This window comes from Caloenas nicobarica, chromosome 17 (genome assembly GCF_036013445.1).
Source record: "Caloenas nicobarica isolate bCalNic1 chromosome 17, bCalNic1.hap1, whole genome shotgun sequence".
In the NCBI taxonomy this organism is placed as follows: Eukaryota; Metazoa; Chordata; class Aves; order Columbiformes; family Columbidae; genus Caloenas; species Caloenas nicobarica.
The window spans coordinates 10,331,182-10,343,059 of record NC_088261.1 but is presented as its reverse complement, the minus strand read 5'-3'; the positions used below and the strand labels follow the sequence as shown (position 1 = coordinate 10,343,059).

The 11,878-nt window shown below is 66.0% G+C and overlaps 1 protein-coding gene across 2 annotated transcripts; it reads left to right on the top strand.

Annotated features, from left to right (window-relative positions):
* Positions 1-326: 326 nt before the first annotated feature.
* On the top strand, positions 327-10,039 carry LIMK1 (LIM domain kinase 1). Of its 2 annotated transcripts, XM_065647001.1 has the most exons (16): positions 327-493; positions 2,620-2,716; positions 4,509-4,647; positions 4,989-5,098; positions 5,186-5,377; positions 6,199-6,304; positions 6,390-6,574; positions 6,658-6,841; positions 6,951-7,037; positions 7,238-7,369; positions 7,478-7,537; positions 7,658-7,723; positions 7,821-7,977; positions 8,101-8,156; positions 8,592-8,749; positions 8,834-10,039. In XM_065647001.1, exons 1-16 carry the CDS (start codon positions 436-438, stop codon positions 8,988-8,990), a joined length of 1,944 nt encoding a protein of 647 aa, XP_065503073.1. In that variant the 5' UTR covers positions 327-435; the 3' UTR covers positions 8,991-10,039. The 2 variants fall into 2 exon arrangements, with proteins under 2 accessions (XP_065503073.1, XP_065503074.1); XM_065647002.1 differs by lacking the exons at positions 327-493; positions 2,620-2,716 and adding an exon at positions 3,169-3,250.
* The last annotated feature ends 1,839 nt before the right edge of the window (positions 10,040-11,878 follow it).

Below are 11,878 nucleotides of genomic sequence, written 5' to 3'. Positions count from 1 at the left end.
GTGAACTTTGGAGGTCCCTTCCAACCCCTGACATTCTGGGATTCTGTGATTCTATCCCAGGCGACAGCCTGGGGGATGACAGCGATACCCACGTCGTGCCCCACGGTGACAGCCCAGTGGCGCTGGGGACCCCCGTGTCACCCTCGCTGACAGCCCCATCGCCCCGCCCCATCCCCGGCCCCGCCCCCTTCACCGCGAGCCCCGCCCCCGTGCCACTGACCACGCCTCCATGTCCACGGCCACGCCCCTTTCCCCGCCCCAGCTCTCTTGGCCCCGCCCCCCGGCCCCGCCTGGCCCCGCCCCCTCGCGGCCGCGCCGGCGCCGTGCGCCCCTGCCCGCCCCGCCCGCCGGAGCCGCAGCGGCAGGGCCGGGCCGGGCCGGGGCCGGGAGCGGGGCGAGGGCAGGGCCTGGCGCGGCGCCGGGCGGTGCGGCTGCATGAGGTTGATGCTGCTGTGCTGCACCTGGAGGGACGAGCCTATGGGAGAGGACGAAGGTGCGTGACACCCCCCCCCGGGCCCCCCCTCGCCTGACTCAGCGCTTCCGCCACCACTGGGGCCCCGCGACCCTCCCCCGGCTCACCCGCAGCCTGCCTGCAGCCCCCCCGCGTCCCACCTGCACCCCCACATCCTCCCCTGCACCCCCTACCCAGCCAGCATCCCACCCGCACCCCCACGTCCCCCCCCGCACCCCTCATCCAGCCCACATCGCCCCCTGCATCTCCTGTTGTACCCCTCTTGCAGCTGCATTGCCCTTGTAACCCCACATCCCCCCCGCATCCCTCCTGCACCCCCACATTCCCTGCTGCCCCCCTCATCACACCACATCTCCCCCCGCACCCCTTTTCCAGCCTGCATCCCCCCTGCAGCCCCAATCTCCCCATGCATCCCCTGTCCAGTCTGCATCCCTCCATATCTTTCCCTGCACCCCCATCCAGTGTACACCCCTGCCTGCACCTCCATTCCCTGCAGCAACCCCACATTTCCCCTTGTACCTCCATCCAGCCTGCTCACCCCTTGCGCCCCGACATCATCCCTGCACCCCTATCCAGCCTGCATCCCTGCCTGCACTCCACAAACACCCCCACATCCCCCCTGCACTCCACAAGCAACCTGCACCCCCCCCGTACCTGCACATTGCTCCTTGCACCCCACAAACACCCTGCACCTCCCTCCCTGCACCCTGATATCCCCCACACCCCCTGTTTCTCCTGTCTCCTCCCCTGCGCCCTCATATCCCTCCTGTGCCTCCTGTCCACTCTGCACCCTCAGACCCCTCATCCCTCCTGCACCTCCAGGACCTCTGCACCCATCCTGCGTCCCCCACCTTCCTCCCTGCACCCCCATATCCCTCTGCTGCACCCCATGTGCCCCTGCACCTCTTTCCATCCTGCAGTTCCCCATCCAACACCCGTCCTGCGCCCTTCTGTGCCCCCCCATGCACTCTCCATCCCCCGGCACCCATTCTGCATCCCCTTATATCCCCCAGCACCCATCCTGTACCCCCTGCATCCTCCAGCACCCATCCTGTACTCCTCTGTGTCCCCCCATGCACCCTCCATCCCCCAGCACCCATCCTGCACCCTCCTACATCCCCCTGCACCCATTTTGCACCCCTCTGTGTCCCTGCATTGCTCCTGTATCCCATCTGTGCTGGCATCGCCCAGCACTCTGTGTCTCTGCACCCCTCTCTCCTCCCATGCACCCTGTGTCCCCCAGCACCCATCCTGCCACCTCTCTGTGTCCCTCCATGCACTTTATGTCCCTCTGCATCCCTCCTTTATACCCTTCCGTCATGCACCACTTCGTCCCCTCGTACCCCTCCCTGCACCCATCCTGCACCCCTTCACAGCCCCCGCACTCCTTGCACCCATCCTGCACCCCTTCACAGCCCCCGCACTCCTTGCACCCATCCTGCACCCCTTCATCCCCCCTGCACCCTCTGTCCCCATCCTGCAGCCCTTCACCCCTCCTGCACCCATCCTGCAGCTCTGCTGCACTCTCTGCCCCCCTCCCGCACCCTGTCATCCCTCCTGCACCCATCCTGCACCCCAGTGTGTGCCCCCCATCCAGCCCCTCCTGCACCCCCCAGCTGCGGGTGCCCAGGGACCCCTCCACCTCTGTGCCGCCCAAAATCTGTCCCTGCTGTGTCCCCAGCCCCCCCATCACCCTGCACCTCCCGACCTGCCTGTCCCCTGTGCTGGCTGAACCCTGCACCCCCTCCAGCACCTCCATGGGACACCCAGGGTCCCCAATGCCACCCTCTGCCCCCACCCTCGGCCTCCCTGTGTCCCCCCACCCCCATGGGCACCCGGCACCCCCTGGTGACATGTGCAGTGCCCTGGGGGATAGGGGCTCTAGAGGTGGCATGGCACAATGCGAGCTGCAGCGGCAGCACTGCGCAGAGCCCCTGCCCTGTCCCCAACCCTGGGGACATCAGCGCCACGACCTTGGACATTGTCCCCATTATAGGATTGATGGGTGGGTGCCCAAGGGGAAATTTGTCACCCTGGGCTGAGGGACTCAATCCTGGGGGATGTGCCTGGGTGATGCTTGCAGGGAGGATGGGTACAGCTGGCAAGGTGACAGCCCTGTCCCCCTTGTGTCCCCCCGCTCCCTGCAGGGACCGACCTGCCGGTGTGTGCGAGCTGCGGGCAGGGCATCTACGACGGGCAGTACCTGCAGGCGCTGAACGCCGACTGGCATGCTGACTGCTTCCGGTAGGGACACCGGGATGGCCCTGGGGACACTGGGATGCTCCGTGGGGACAGGGACCGCAGATCCCACTGGTCCAGCCGTGGACACGTGCGAGGCCATTGCACGCACCCGGATGCTGGCAGAAGTGTGGCTGCGTGTCCTGGTGCCCGTGGGGCCGCGCGGCGGCGGGTGCAGGCGGCAGGGTGCAGGTGGCGGGGTGCAGGCGGCGCTCAACCGGTGACACTGAGCCCAGAGGGCTCCTCTGACATCCCCCGCTGTCCCTTCCGGGGCTGATGTCACCCTGTCACCCGGCCCCCCTCCGTCCGTTTCCTCTTTCGCTCGCACCCTCCCGACAGCTCCAGCTGTGGGAGCCCCAAGGAGGAGGAGGAAAGTCACAGGTCTGGGGGTGCAAGGGGTGGCTGGGACCTGGTTGGGGGGGTCCCTGTGGGGCTGGGGGTGCTGAGTGTGGCAGGGGACCAGGGTGGCGTTCCCCCCGTCCCATGGAGGATGCTGGCGGCGGTGCTGAGGAAGACCCACGTCCTGAGCGCCGGAGCCAAGTGAGTGGGAATGGGTTGGGCCAGACCCTGCGCCCCCCCGGGTCCCCGGGGTGCTTTGCCTGTGTCCCGTGTGTCCCCCCACTCCGCTCCCCGTGTCCCCAGGCTGCTGGATGCGGCCCCCCCGCGGTAGCCCGGACTCCGGCAGCCGCGGGCTCGCTGGCGCAGAAGCCTTCATCCCCCCCCGCCGCCTCCTCTCCCCCCCCGCTCCCAGCCGTGGTCACGCGTGGGAGGAGGAGGAGGATGCGGTGGCCCCGGGGGAGGGCGGGATTTAAGGGGGCGGGGCCGCGCGGCCGCCCCTCATTGGCCACCGCCGCCCCCCCCGCCCATCCCCGCCAGCCCCGGGGAGGCTTCGTGCTGCACTCGGGCGGCGGAGTCCTCGGGCGGTGACGTCATGGGGTGGGGAAATTCCGCGCCGTGACGTCACGGCTGGTTGGGATTCCACCTGCGCGCGGTGCCCGCCCCCGGTTGGGGAGCGGAGGGGGGGACTGCGGCAGCTCCCGTGCCCTCCCCCACAGCACCCCCTGCACCGTCCCACCTGCACCCCCTCCTTGCAGCCCCTGCACCCCCCGAGCACCCCCCGCACAGCCTGCTGTGCACCCCATTGCACAGCACCCCCTGCACCTGCCTGTGCACCCCCAAAATTCACAGCCCTCTCTGCACCCCTGGGCACGCTCTCCCATTGCACAGCCCCCTGCACCCCATCTCAGTCCCACAGGAGCTCCCCGCACCCCCTGCACCCCGTTTGCAGCACCCAGGGTGTTGTACCCCCAAGACTGGCATGTCCAGGACAAGGGTGACACACCCCTCCGTGCGTGGCTGTGACCAGGGTGGCACATCCCTCCATGTGCTGTCTGTGATCAGGGTGACACATCCATGACCAGGCTGGCACCCCTGTGACCGGAGTGGCACATCCCTCTATGTGTCTGTGCCAGGTGGCATGTCCGTGACCAGTCTGGCGTGTCCTTCCATGTGTCCGTGACCAGTGGCACATCCATGCAGGGCTGGCACATCCCTCCCCACGCCTGTCCCTGCCCTGTGTCCCCTGCCTTGTCCACCCCAGTGTCCCCACACCACCTACTGCCACCCTGGGGCTGATGACACGCAGATGCGGTGACCCTGCAGCAGGGTAGGAAGCAGGGGAAGCAGCTTGGTTGGAGGACTGTGGGTTTGATGAGTACTGAGTGCTCCTTGGGGTGACAATGAGGACAAGGTGACGATGAGGACATGGTGACAAGGGGGTCCTCATCCCCTGGGGCAGGTGCTGCGAGTGTGGGGCTTCCCTGTCCCACCAGTACTACGAGAAGGATGGGCACCTGTACTGCAAACGGGATTACTGGGCGCGTTTTGGGGAACTCTGCCACGGCTGCTCCGAGCAGATCACCAAGGGATTGGTCATGGTGAGTGCCGGGGTGGGGGGACACGTAGCCCTGACCCACAGCTGAGCCCCCTGGAAAGGGGACAAGGTGGGGGGAGGTGCAGAGCCCCAGCCAGGTTGGGCTCTGAGGGTGGCAGTGGTGTCCTCTGTGTTTTAGGGGGACCCTGAGTGGGGGTGTCCCCCTGTGTTGGGGTGGGGAATGCACGGGGTGGTTGGGAGATGTCCCTGCAGCTGTCCCCAGCCTGGTGGCATGACTGTCCCTGCCACACGCCATGGCTTCAGCCTCGCCCTTGCTTTGGCCCTGGTGCACCCATGGCTGCCCCAGACGCCTGGGTCCCCAGGGCTGATGGCATCTGCCCGCAGGTGGCTGGGGAGCAGAAGTACCACCCCGAGTGCTTCAGCTGCCTCAACTGCCACACGTTCATCGGTGACGGGGACACCTACGCGCTGGTGGAGCGCTCCAAGCTCTACTGGTACGTCCCAGCCTGGGTGGGTTGTGGGAGGGACACACACATGTCCCCTGTCACCCCCCACCCACCCGTGTCCTCTTGTGTCCGCAGCGGGCACTGCTATTACCAGATGGTGGTGACACCGGTCATCGAGCAGATCCTGCCGGAGTCGCCAGCGTCCCGCATCCCACACACCGTCACCCTTGTCTCCATCCCCGCCTGCTCCGACGGCAAACGCGGCTTCTCCGTCTCCATCGACCAGGGCTGCGGCACCGAGCACCCCCGCACCGTCCGCGTCCGCGAGTACGACTGTCTCCTCTGCCTCTGTCCCCTCCCCGAGGCTGGGGACATCCCATGTCCCTTGTGGGGATCCACCCCATGGAAACTTTTTGGGGTGGGAGGGTGAGGGGTGGGGCTGGTGTGTCCCCATCAGCTTGGGGGTGGCAGAGGGGACTGTGGCGGCATATCCGCAGCTGCTGGGATTGCTTGTGGGGACCGTGCTGGCACGTCCCCAGCCGTCAGGCTGGCTTGGGGGTGACATGTTGGTGTTGTCCTGTCTGCCAGGGTGGGCTGTGGGGACAGGGCTGGCGTGTCCCCATGCTTAGGATGGCTCGTGGGGACTGTGCCAGCATGTCCCTGTCCAGGAGGAGTGACTGGTGAGGACCATGCCTGCGTGTCCCCAGCTAGAAGGGGTGACCTGTGGGGACCAAGCCTACATGTCCCCAACACGCAGGGGTGACTCGTGGGTAACATGACTGCGTGTCCCCATCAAGCAAAGATGGCTTGTGGGCGGTGTGCCTGTGTCTCCATCCAACAAGGGTGACTCGTGGGCAGCGTGCCTGCATGTCCCCATCCAGCGAGGTCAGCTTGCCTGCCTGTCCCCGGCTGGCAGGTGACACGTGGGCAGCTTGCGTGGTCGGGGTGACCCGTGGGCAGTGTGTGGGCAGCATTGCAGGGGTGACTCGTGGGTACCATGACAGCACATCCCCATCTGGCAGAGGTGACTCACAGGGGACACAACAGCCTGTCCCCATTGGCTGGGGGGGTGGCTCGTGGGCAGTGTCTCAGCACATCCCCACCCATGACAGTGTCGTGGGGACACACTGACCCCCCGCTGTCTGCAGAGTGGATCCTGACTGCATCAGCCCCGACATGAAGAACTCCATCCATGTGGGCGACCGCATCCTGGAGATCAATGGCACCCCCATCAGCCACGTCCCCCTGGATGAGGTACAACCCCCCCACACCTTTCCCCAAAACACCATCGTGCCCCCCACTCCTAGAACCCCCCTGCCATCCTCTTCTGCCCCCCCAGATCGACCTGCTGATCCAGGAGACCAGCCGCCTGCTCCAGCTGACCATCGAGCACGACCCCCACGAGCCCCTCGCCCGCGAGTCGGGGTTCGCCTGCAGCCCCCCTCCTGCCCCGTACACCCCGCTGCGCTCCCCAGCGCCCCCGCCCTGCGGGGAGCCCAGCCCCACACGCCAGCGCGCCGTCACGTAAGGCCACCCGCTCACCCACCTCTCCCGTTTGGGGACTCCCTCCTTGGGGTTGACCCCCTGTCTGTCTGTCTGTCCCGCAGGAGGAGCTGCAGCACGGACAAGTCTCCGGGCTCCGGCTCGGTCGGGTCACCCGCGTCCCAGCGCAAGGACATCGGGCGCTCTGAGTCCTTGCGCGTCGTCTCCCGCGCCCATCGCATCTTCCGTCCCTCCGACCTGATCCACGGCGAGGTGCTGGGCAAGGGCTGCTTCGGCCAGGCCATCAAGGTGGGGCCGGGTGGCCACAAGTGTCACGAGCGTGAGGGTCTCGGCTTGTGTGTCATCTCCCTTGGGGTGTCCCCAGAGGGGGTGGCTCAGCCCCTGCCCTCCCTGCCAGGTGACACATCGGGAGACAGGCGAGGTGATGGTCATGAAGGAGCTGATCCGCTTCGATGAGGAGACGCAGAGGACCTTCCTCAAAGAGGTGAGTGTCCCCCTTTCATCCCCCTGGGCTGGGGAGGGACACGAGGGGCGGGGGTGTCCCATCCTGCCCCCTCCCGGCATGGGGTGCTGGGTGCACACAGTGGGGTGTCCCTGCCTGTTCCATGGGGGACACTTCACCCGGGGATGGGGTCTGTGCGGGTGGGTGCCTGGGGGTGTCACGGCCGCGGGGGGGTCCTGCAGGTGAAGGTGATGCGCTGCCTGGAGCACCCCAACGTGTTGAAGTTCATCGGGGTGCTGTACAAGGAGAAGAGACTCAACTTCATCACGGAGTACATCAAGGGGGGCACCTTGAGGGGCCTCATCAAGAGCATGGTGAGTGCTGGGGGATAGGTTGGACCCCCCCAACCACCCCATAGCCCCAGTGGGGCTGGGAGACCCCCTCTCCTCTCTCCTCTGCTAAATCCCCCCTCCTGCCCCCAGGACAGCCACTACCCCTGGAGCCAGCGGGTCAGCTTTGCCAAGGACATCGCCGCCGGCATGGTGGGTGTCACCAGGGGATGGGTGGGTGTCACCAGGGGACAGGTGGGTGGGATGGGTGCTGATAGGTGGGGGGCCACAGGGTAGGGGTGCTCCCCCAGCTCTCATTCATCCTTCCTCCAGGCCTACCTGCACTCCATGAACATCATCCACCGCGACCTCAACTCTCACAACTGCCTGGTGCGGGAGGTGAGTCCCACCTCGGCGGTGTCCTCCTCCGACCTGGGTGGGGGTCTGAGCCCCCCGCATGGCTCTCCTTGTCCCTCGTCCCTCTCCATCCACCCAGAACAAGAGCGTGGTGGTGGCTGATTTTGGACTGGCTCGGCTGATGGTGGATGAGAAGAACCAACCCGAACATCTCAAGAACCTGAAGAAACCGGACCGCAAGAAGCGATACACAGTGGTGGGTAACCCGTACTGGATGGCCCCTGAGATGATCAATGGTGAGTCTGGCCACGGTGATGGGAGGGGGGATGTGACCAGCCAGGGCTCTGTCCCTGAGGAGGGGACACTCGGTGGGGCAGGGACAGGGCATATCGTGTGGCCTGACCCATGTCTCTGTGCAGGGAGGAGCTACGATGAGAAGGTGGACATCTTCTCCTTTGGTATTGTCCTGTGCGAGGCAAGTACCATTAGAGTTGGGGTGCTGCGTTGGGGTTGGGGTCTCCTCTTGGGTCAAGTTCTTCCTTTTGGGGTGGGGTGTCCCCTTGGTGTTGGGGTCTCCAGCTGGGGTCTCCCCTTGGGGTTGGGCTCTCCAGATCTGTGGTTGGGGTCTTACCCTTGAGGTTGAGTTCTTCCTTGCGTTTGGGTTGTCCCCTTGGGATTGGGGTGTCCCCTTGGGGTTGGCATCTCCAGTTGGGGTCTCCCCTTGCGGCTGAGTTCTTCCCATGGGGTTGGGGTCTCCAGATCTCTGATTAGGGTCTTTCCCTTGGGTTTGAGTTCTTCCCTTGGGTTTGAGATATCCCCTTGGGTTTGAGGTCTCCCATTGGGGTCTCCCCTTGGGGTTGGGTTCGCTCCTTGGGGCTGAGCCCCCTCTTCCCTCCCACTGTCCCCCCAGATCATCGGCCGGGTGAGCGCTGACCCTGACTACCTGCCCCGCACCACCGACTTCGGCCTCAACGTCAGGGGCTTCCTGGACCGTTATTACCCCCCCACCTGCCCCCCCAGCTTCTTCCCCATCGCCGTCTGCTGCTGCGACCTGGACCCCGAGAAGCGGTGAGTGGTTGGGACCCTGGGGCTGGTGGCGGGGGGGTGGGACAGGGCCAGCGGAGCTGCCACATGTTCCCGCTTGTCCCCTAGGCCGTCCTTCAGCAAGCTGGAGCAGTGGCTGGAGACCCTCCGCATGCACCTGGAGATCCACCTGCCCCTCAGCTCCCAGCTGGAGCAGCTGGACCGAACCTTTGGGGAGACACACCGGCGGGGCGAGGGGGGGCTGCCCGCACCCCCACCCCGATAGAGTCCCCCCCACCTGCACCCCACCTCTGAAGCTGTGGGAGAAGGAGTTGCACCCGCCGCCAGCATCTCCTCCGGCTGCCACCACCCCCCGGGGCTGGATCCCGGGGGCTCCCCAGATGAGCCCCCCAACCCTGTCACCTCTGCACGGGCTGCCTGTGCCGCTGCCTGTGCTGCTGCCTGCACCGCTGCCCGCGCGGCCCCAGGAGCTGGCTCTCCCCAGGGCTGCACCCCCCACGCCGTAGCTCTTTCCCCCAGGACAAGCCCCACCAGCCTCACCCTGGGGACCGTCCCCATGTCCCCCCCACCCTGGCTCAGCTTCATCTTTGCACGCCCAGGGGCTGCGTGGCCACCTCCTCCCGGAGCCCCGGGGGCTCCCCCCATCCAGAGCCGCAGCCTCGCGGCGGTGCCTTGGCTTTCCCTGAACTTGCACTGCGACACAGGAGGGACCTCCCGTTCCTTTAGGGGGGTACACAGCCCACGGACCCCCCCTGGGAAGTGCAGGTCCCAGGGCAGCCTCATAGCAATGTCTTTGTCCTTGGCCGGTCCCTCTCACGCTGCTCCTGCTGGCACCCCGGGCTCGGGAGGCTGCCGGCATCCCCGGCTGAGCGAGGGGTCCATGGGGGGGACACCCCTTTGGCGTGGGGACAGGCACGTAGCGGTCCCCGCCACCCCCACGTCCCTGCTGCCCGTGCTCATCTACGACCACGCATCCCCAGGGTGGTCCAGAGGGACGTGGGGGATGCGGCTCGTCTGGTCCCCTCGACCTGGGGTGGTTTTGGGGAGGGGGGTTGCGCCAAGCGGTGCTTTTCATGCTCTTTATTCAGGTTCATTTTTTCTGTAAGATATTTAAAGAGAAGAGTTTGTATTATTTTTTCATACGACGTAGCGTTTGCCATTTGTCACTGCCTCGGTTCTGCTTTCCTGAAGGGATGAAACTGTGAAGCCGCTCTCCGCGCGCACTCGTGCCCGGGAAGTTCAAGGCCATGTCCTCTCCGGAGGTGGGAAGGGAGCTCAAACTGTGATGTACCCCGAGCTGTGAGTCAATAAATCCTTCCCTGCTCGCTGCCCGGCCTGCTTGGGAATTGCTCGCCTCCCCCTGGGGGGGCTGGGAGCTCTTGGGGAAACTGAGGCAGGAGGGGTTGGACCCTCCGCTCATGGTGGTCGGTGGCACCAGGCTTGGTGGCATCTCCCTGGCTGGGTCACCCCCGTGGTGGCAGCACTGTTGTCCCCCTTCATGCCGTTCCTACCGCATCATGGGTGTCCCCCCAGCCCTGGGGCTGATGCCACCCCTGGCCTGCGTCCCCAGGACCTCAAGCCCTGTGTCCCCTCCCTGCCTGGCTGTGCCCACTGTCACTCCACACGGTGACAGAACCCACGGTGGTGACAGGCTCGTGACTGTAGGTGCCGTGGAGCAGCTTTGCCTTCGATGGAAAACAAGCCCCAGGGGACAGCAAGGTGGACCATGCCCCACACTGTGGTGACCCATGACTGTCCCGTGCTGTCCCTCTGTCCTTGTCGCCTTCCTAAACCAAATTAAGGTCCCCAAGGTGGGGGATCTCCATCCTCAGAGGGGTTTGAGCTTTGACTAGAGAAAAAACAGACCCCAAGGAGCTTACTGGGGTGTGTGACAGGGGAATGTCCCCGAGGATGTCCCCAGGGATGCTGCAGCTGGGCGAGGAGGGTAAGGGACAGCACAGCCCAAAGGGTCCCAGGATCCAGGCTGGACCCCCCCCGCATCAGGAAAACCTCCTGGTTTATTGCTCCAGAGATGTTCAGCCTCATCATGGGAGGGACCGGGGGGGTTGGTGAGGTGACAGCAGCTCTGTCCCCCCCCGGGGTGGCTCCTTCATCTGACTGCCTGTCCCCCACCACCCCGGTGAAGGGTCGGGGCGGACACCCTGCCAGCGTCACCGTGCTGTCATGACGCCCTTGGTGACATCGCACGGCGCTGGTTCTTTGCTCCGGGAGCGGGACAACCGTCGCTCCCCAGGAACATCGGGGCAGCGGGGGACCTGCTGAGGCCACCCCCCCGGGAACCACCATGGTCCCCAACCCCCTGTCACCACGACAGAGCAGGACCCCAGGGGACCCCCAGCCCAGCAGCAGAAACCCCCTGTCTCCCCGCAGCCCCTTGTCCAACTGGACAGAGCTGCAGGGCAAGATGTGCGTGGTGCAGCCGGTGTCATCGGGCCACTTGCTGGTGACACTGCAGAACACCTTTGGCACTGGGGGGGCAGAGGGCCAGGGCAAAGCCAGCAGCCGGTCACAGCAGGGACAGAGCGGTGCCAGCTCGGGCACCCCCAGTGCCAGCACCTCGTCCCAGCCCAAGCCATCTGCCGGGAGCCCCCCGTCACCGGGCAAGGAGGTGGCCCCAGCACAGCCCCAGTGGCCCAACGTCATGGCTGTCACCCACCCAAAGCCACCCCCTAGGGGGCCCAAATCCAGCCACTGGCGTACGCGGCACTTGTACACCCCCCAACCCCCGCAGCCCCCCCCAGCTCAGCCCGATGCCAGTGTGATGGGCTCGGTGTCCCCGCTTCTGGCACCTGACTGTCCCCCCCAGTCGTCACCTCCCTGGAGGGAGAAAAGCACCCAGACCCAAGCCACCAAGAGCTGGCACCGTGCCACATGTCCCCCCCAGGGTGCCCCATCCGAGGGACTCCCCAGGGCCAACCCTGGCAGGGCTCTGCCCAAGCTCGTCAGCTCGCTGTGGTGGCCCGAGCAGCAGGCGGAGAACCAGGGGTCCCCATGTCCCACATCCCCACTGGCAGGCCAGCAGCCAAATGCCACCAAGGTGGTGGCCAAAGGCACCAGTGGCTTTGGTAAGGACATGGCTGAGCCAGCGCTGCCGGGCAGAGCCCCCCTCACCAATGCCCTGCATGAGGCCCC

Coding starts and splice junctions, on each gene's coding strand:
- LIMK1 (XM_065647001.1), top strand. CDS start 436: ATGAGGTTGATGCTGCTGTGCTGCACCTGGAGGGACGAGCCTATGGGA. Junction 7,370..7,477: donor GGGGCCTCATCAAGAGCATG/GTGAGTGCTGGG, acceptor TCCTGCCCCCAG/GACAGCCACTACCCCTGGAG. Junction 8,157..8,591: donor TTGGTATTGTCCTGTGCGAG/GCAAGTACCATT, acceptor CTGTCCCCCCAG/ATCATCGGCCGGGTGAGCGC.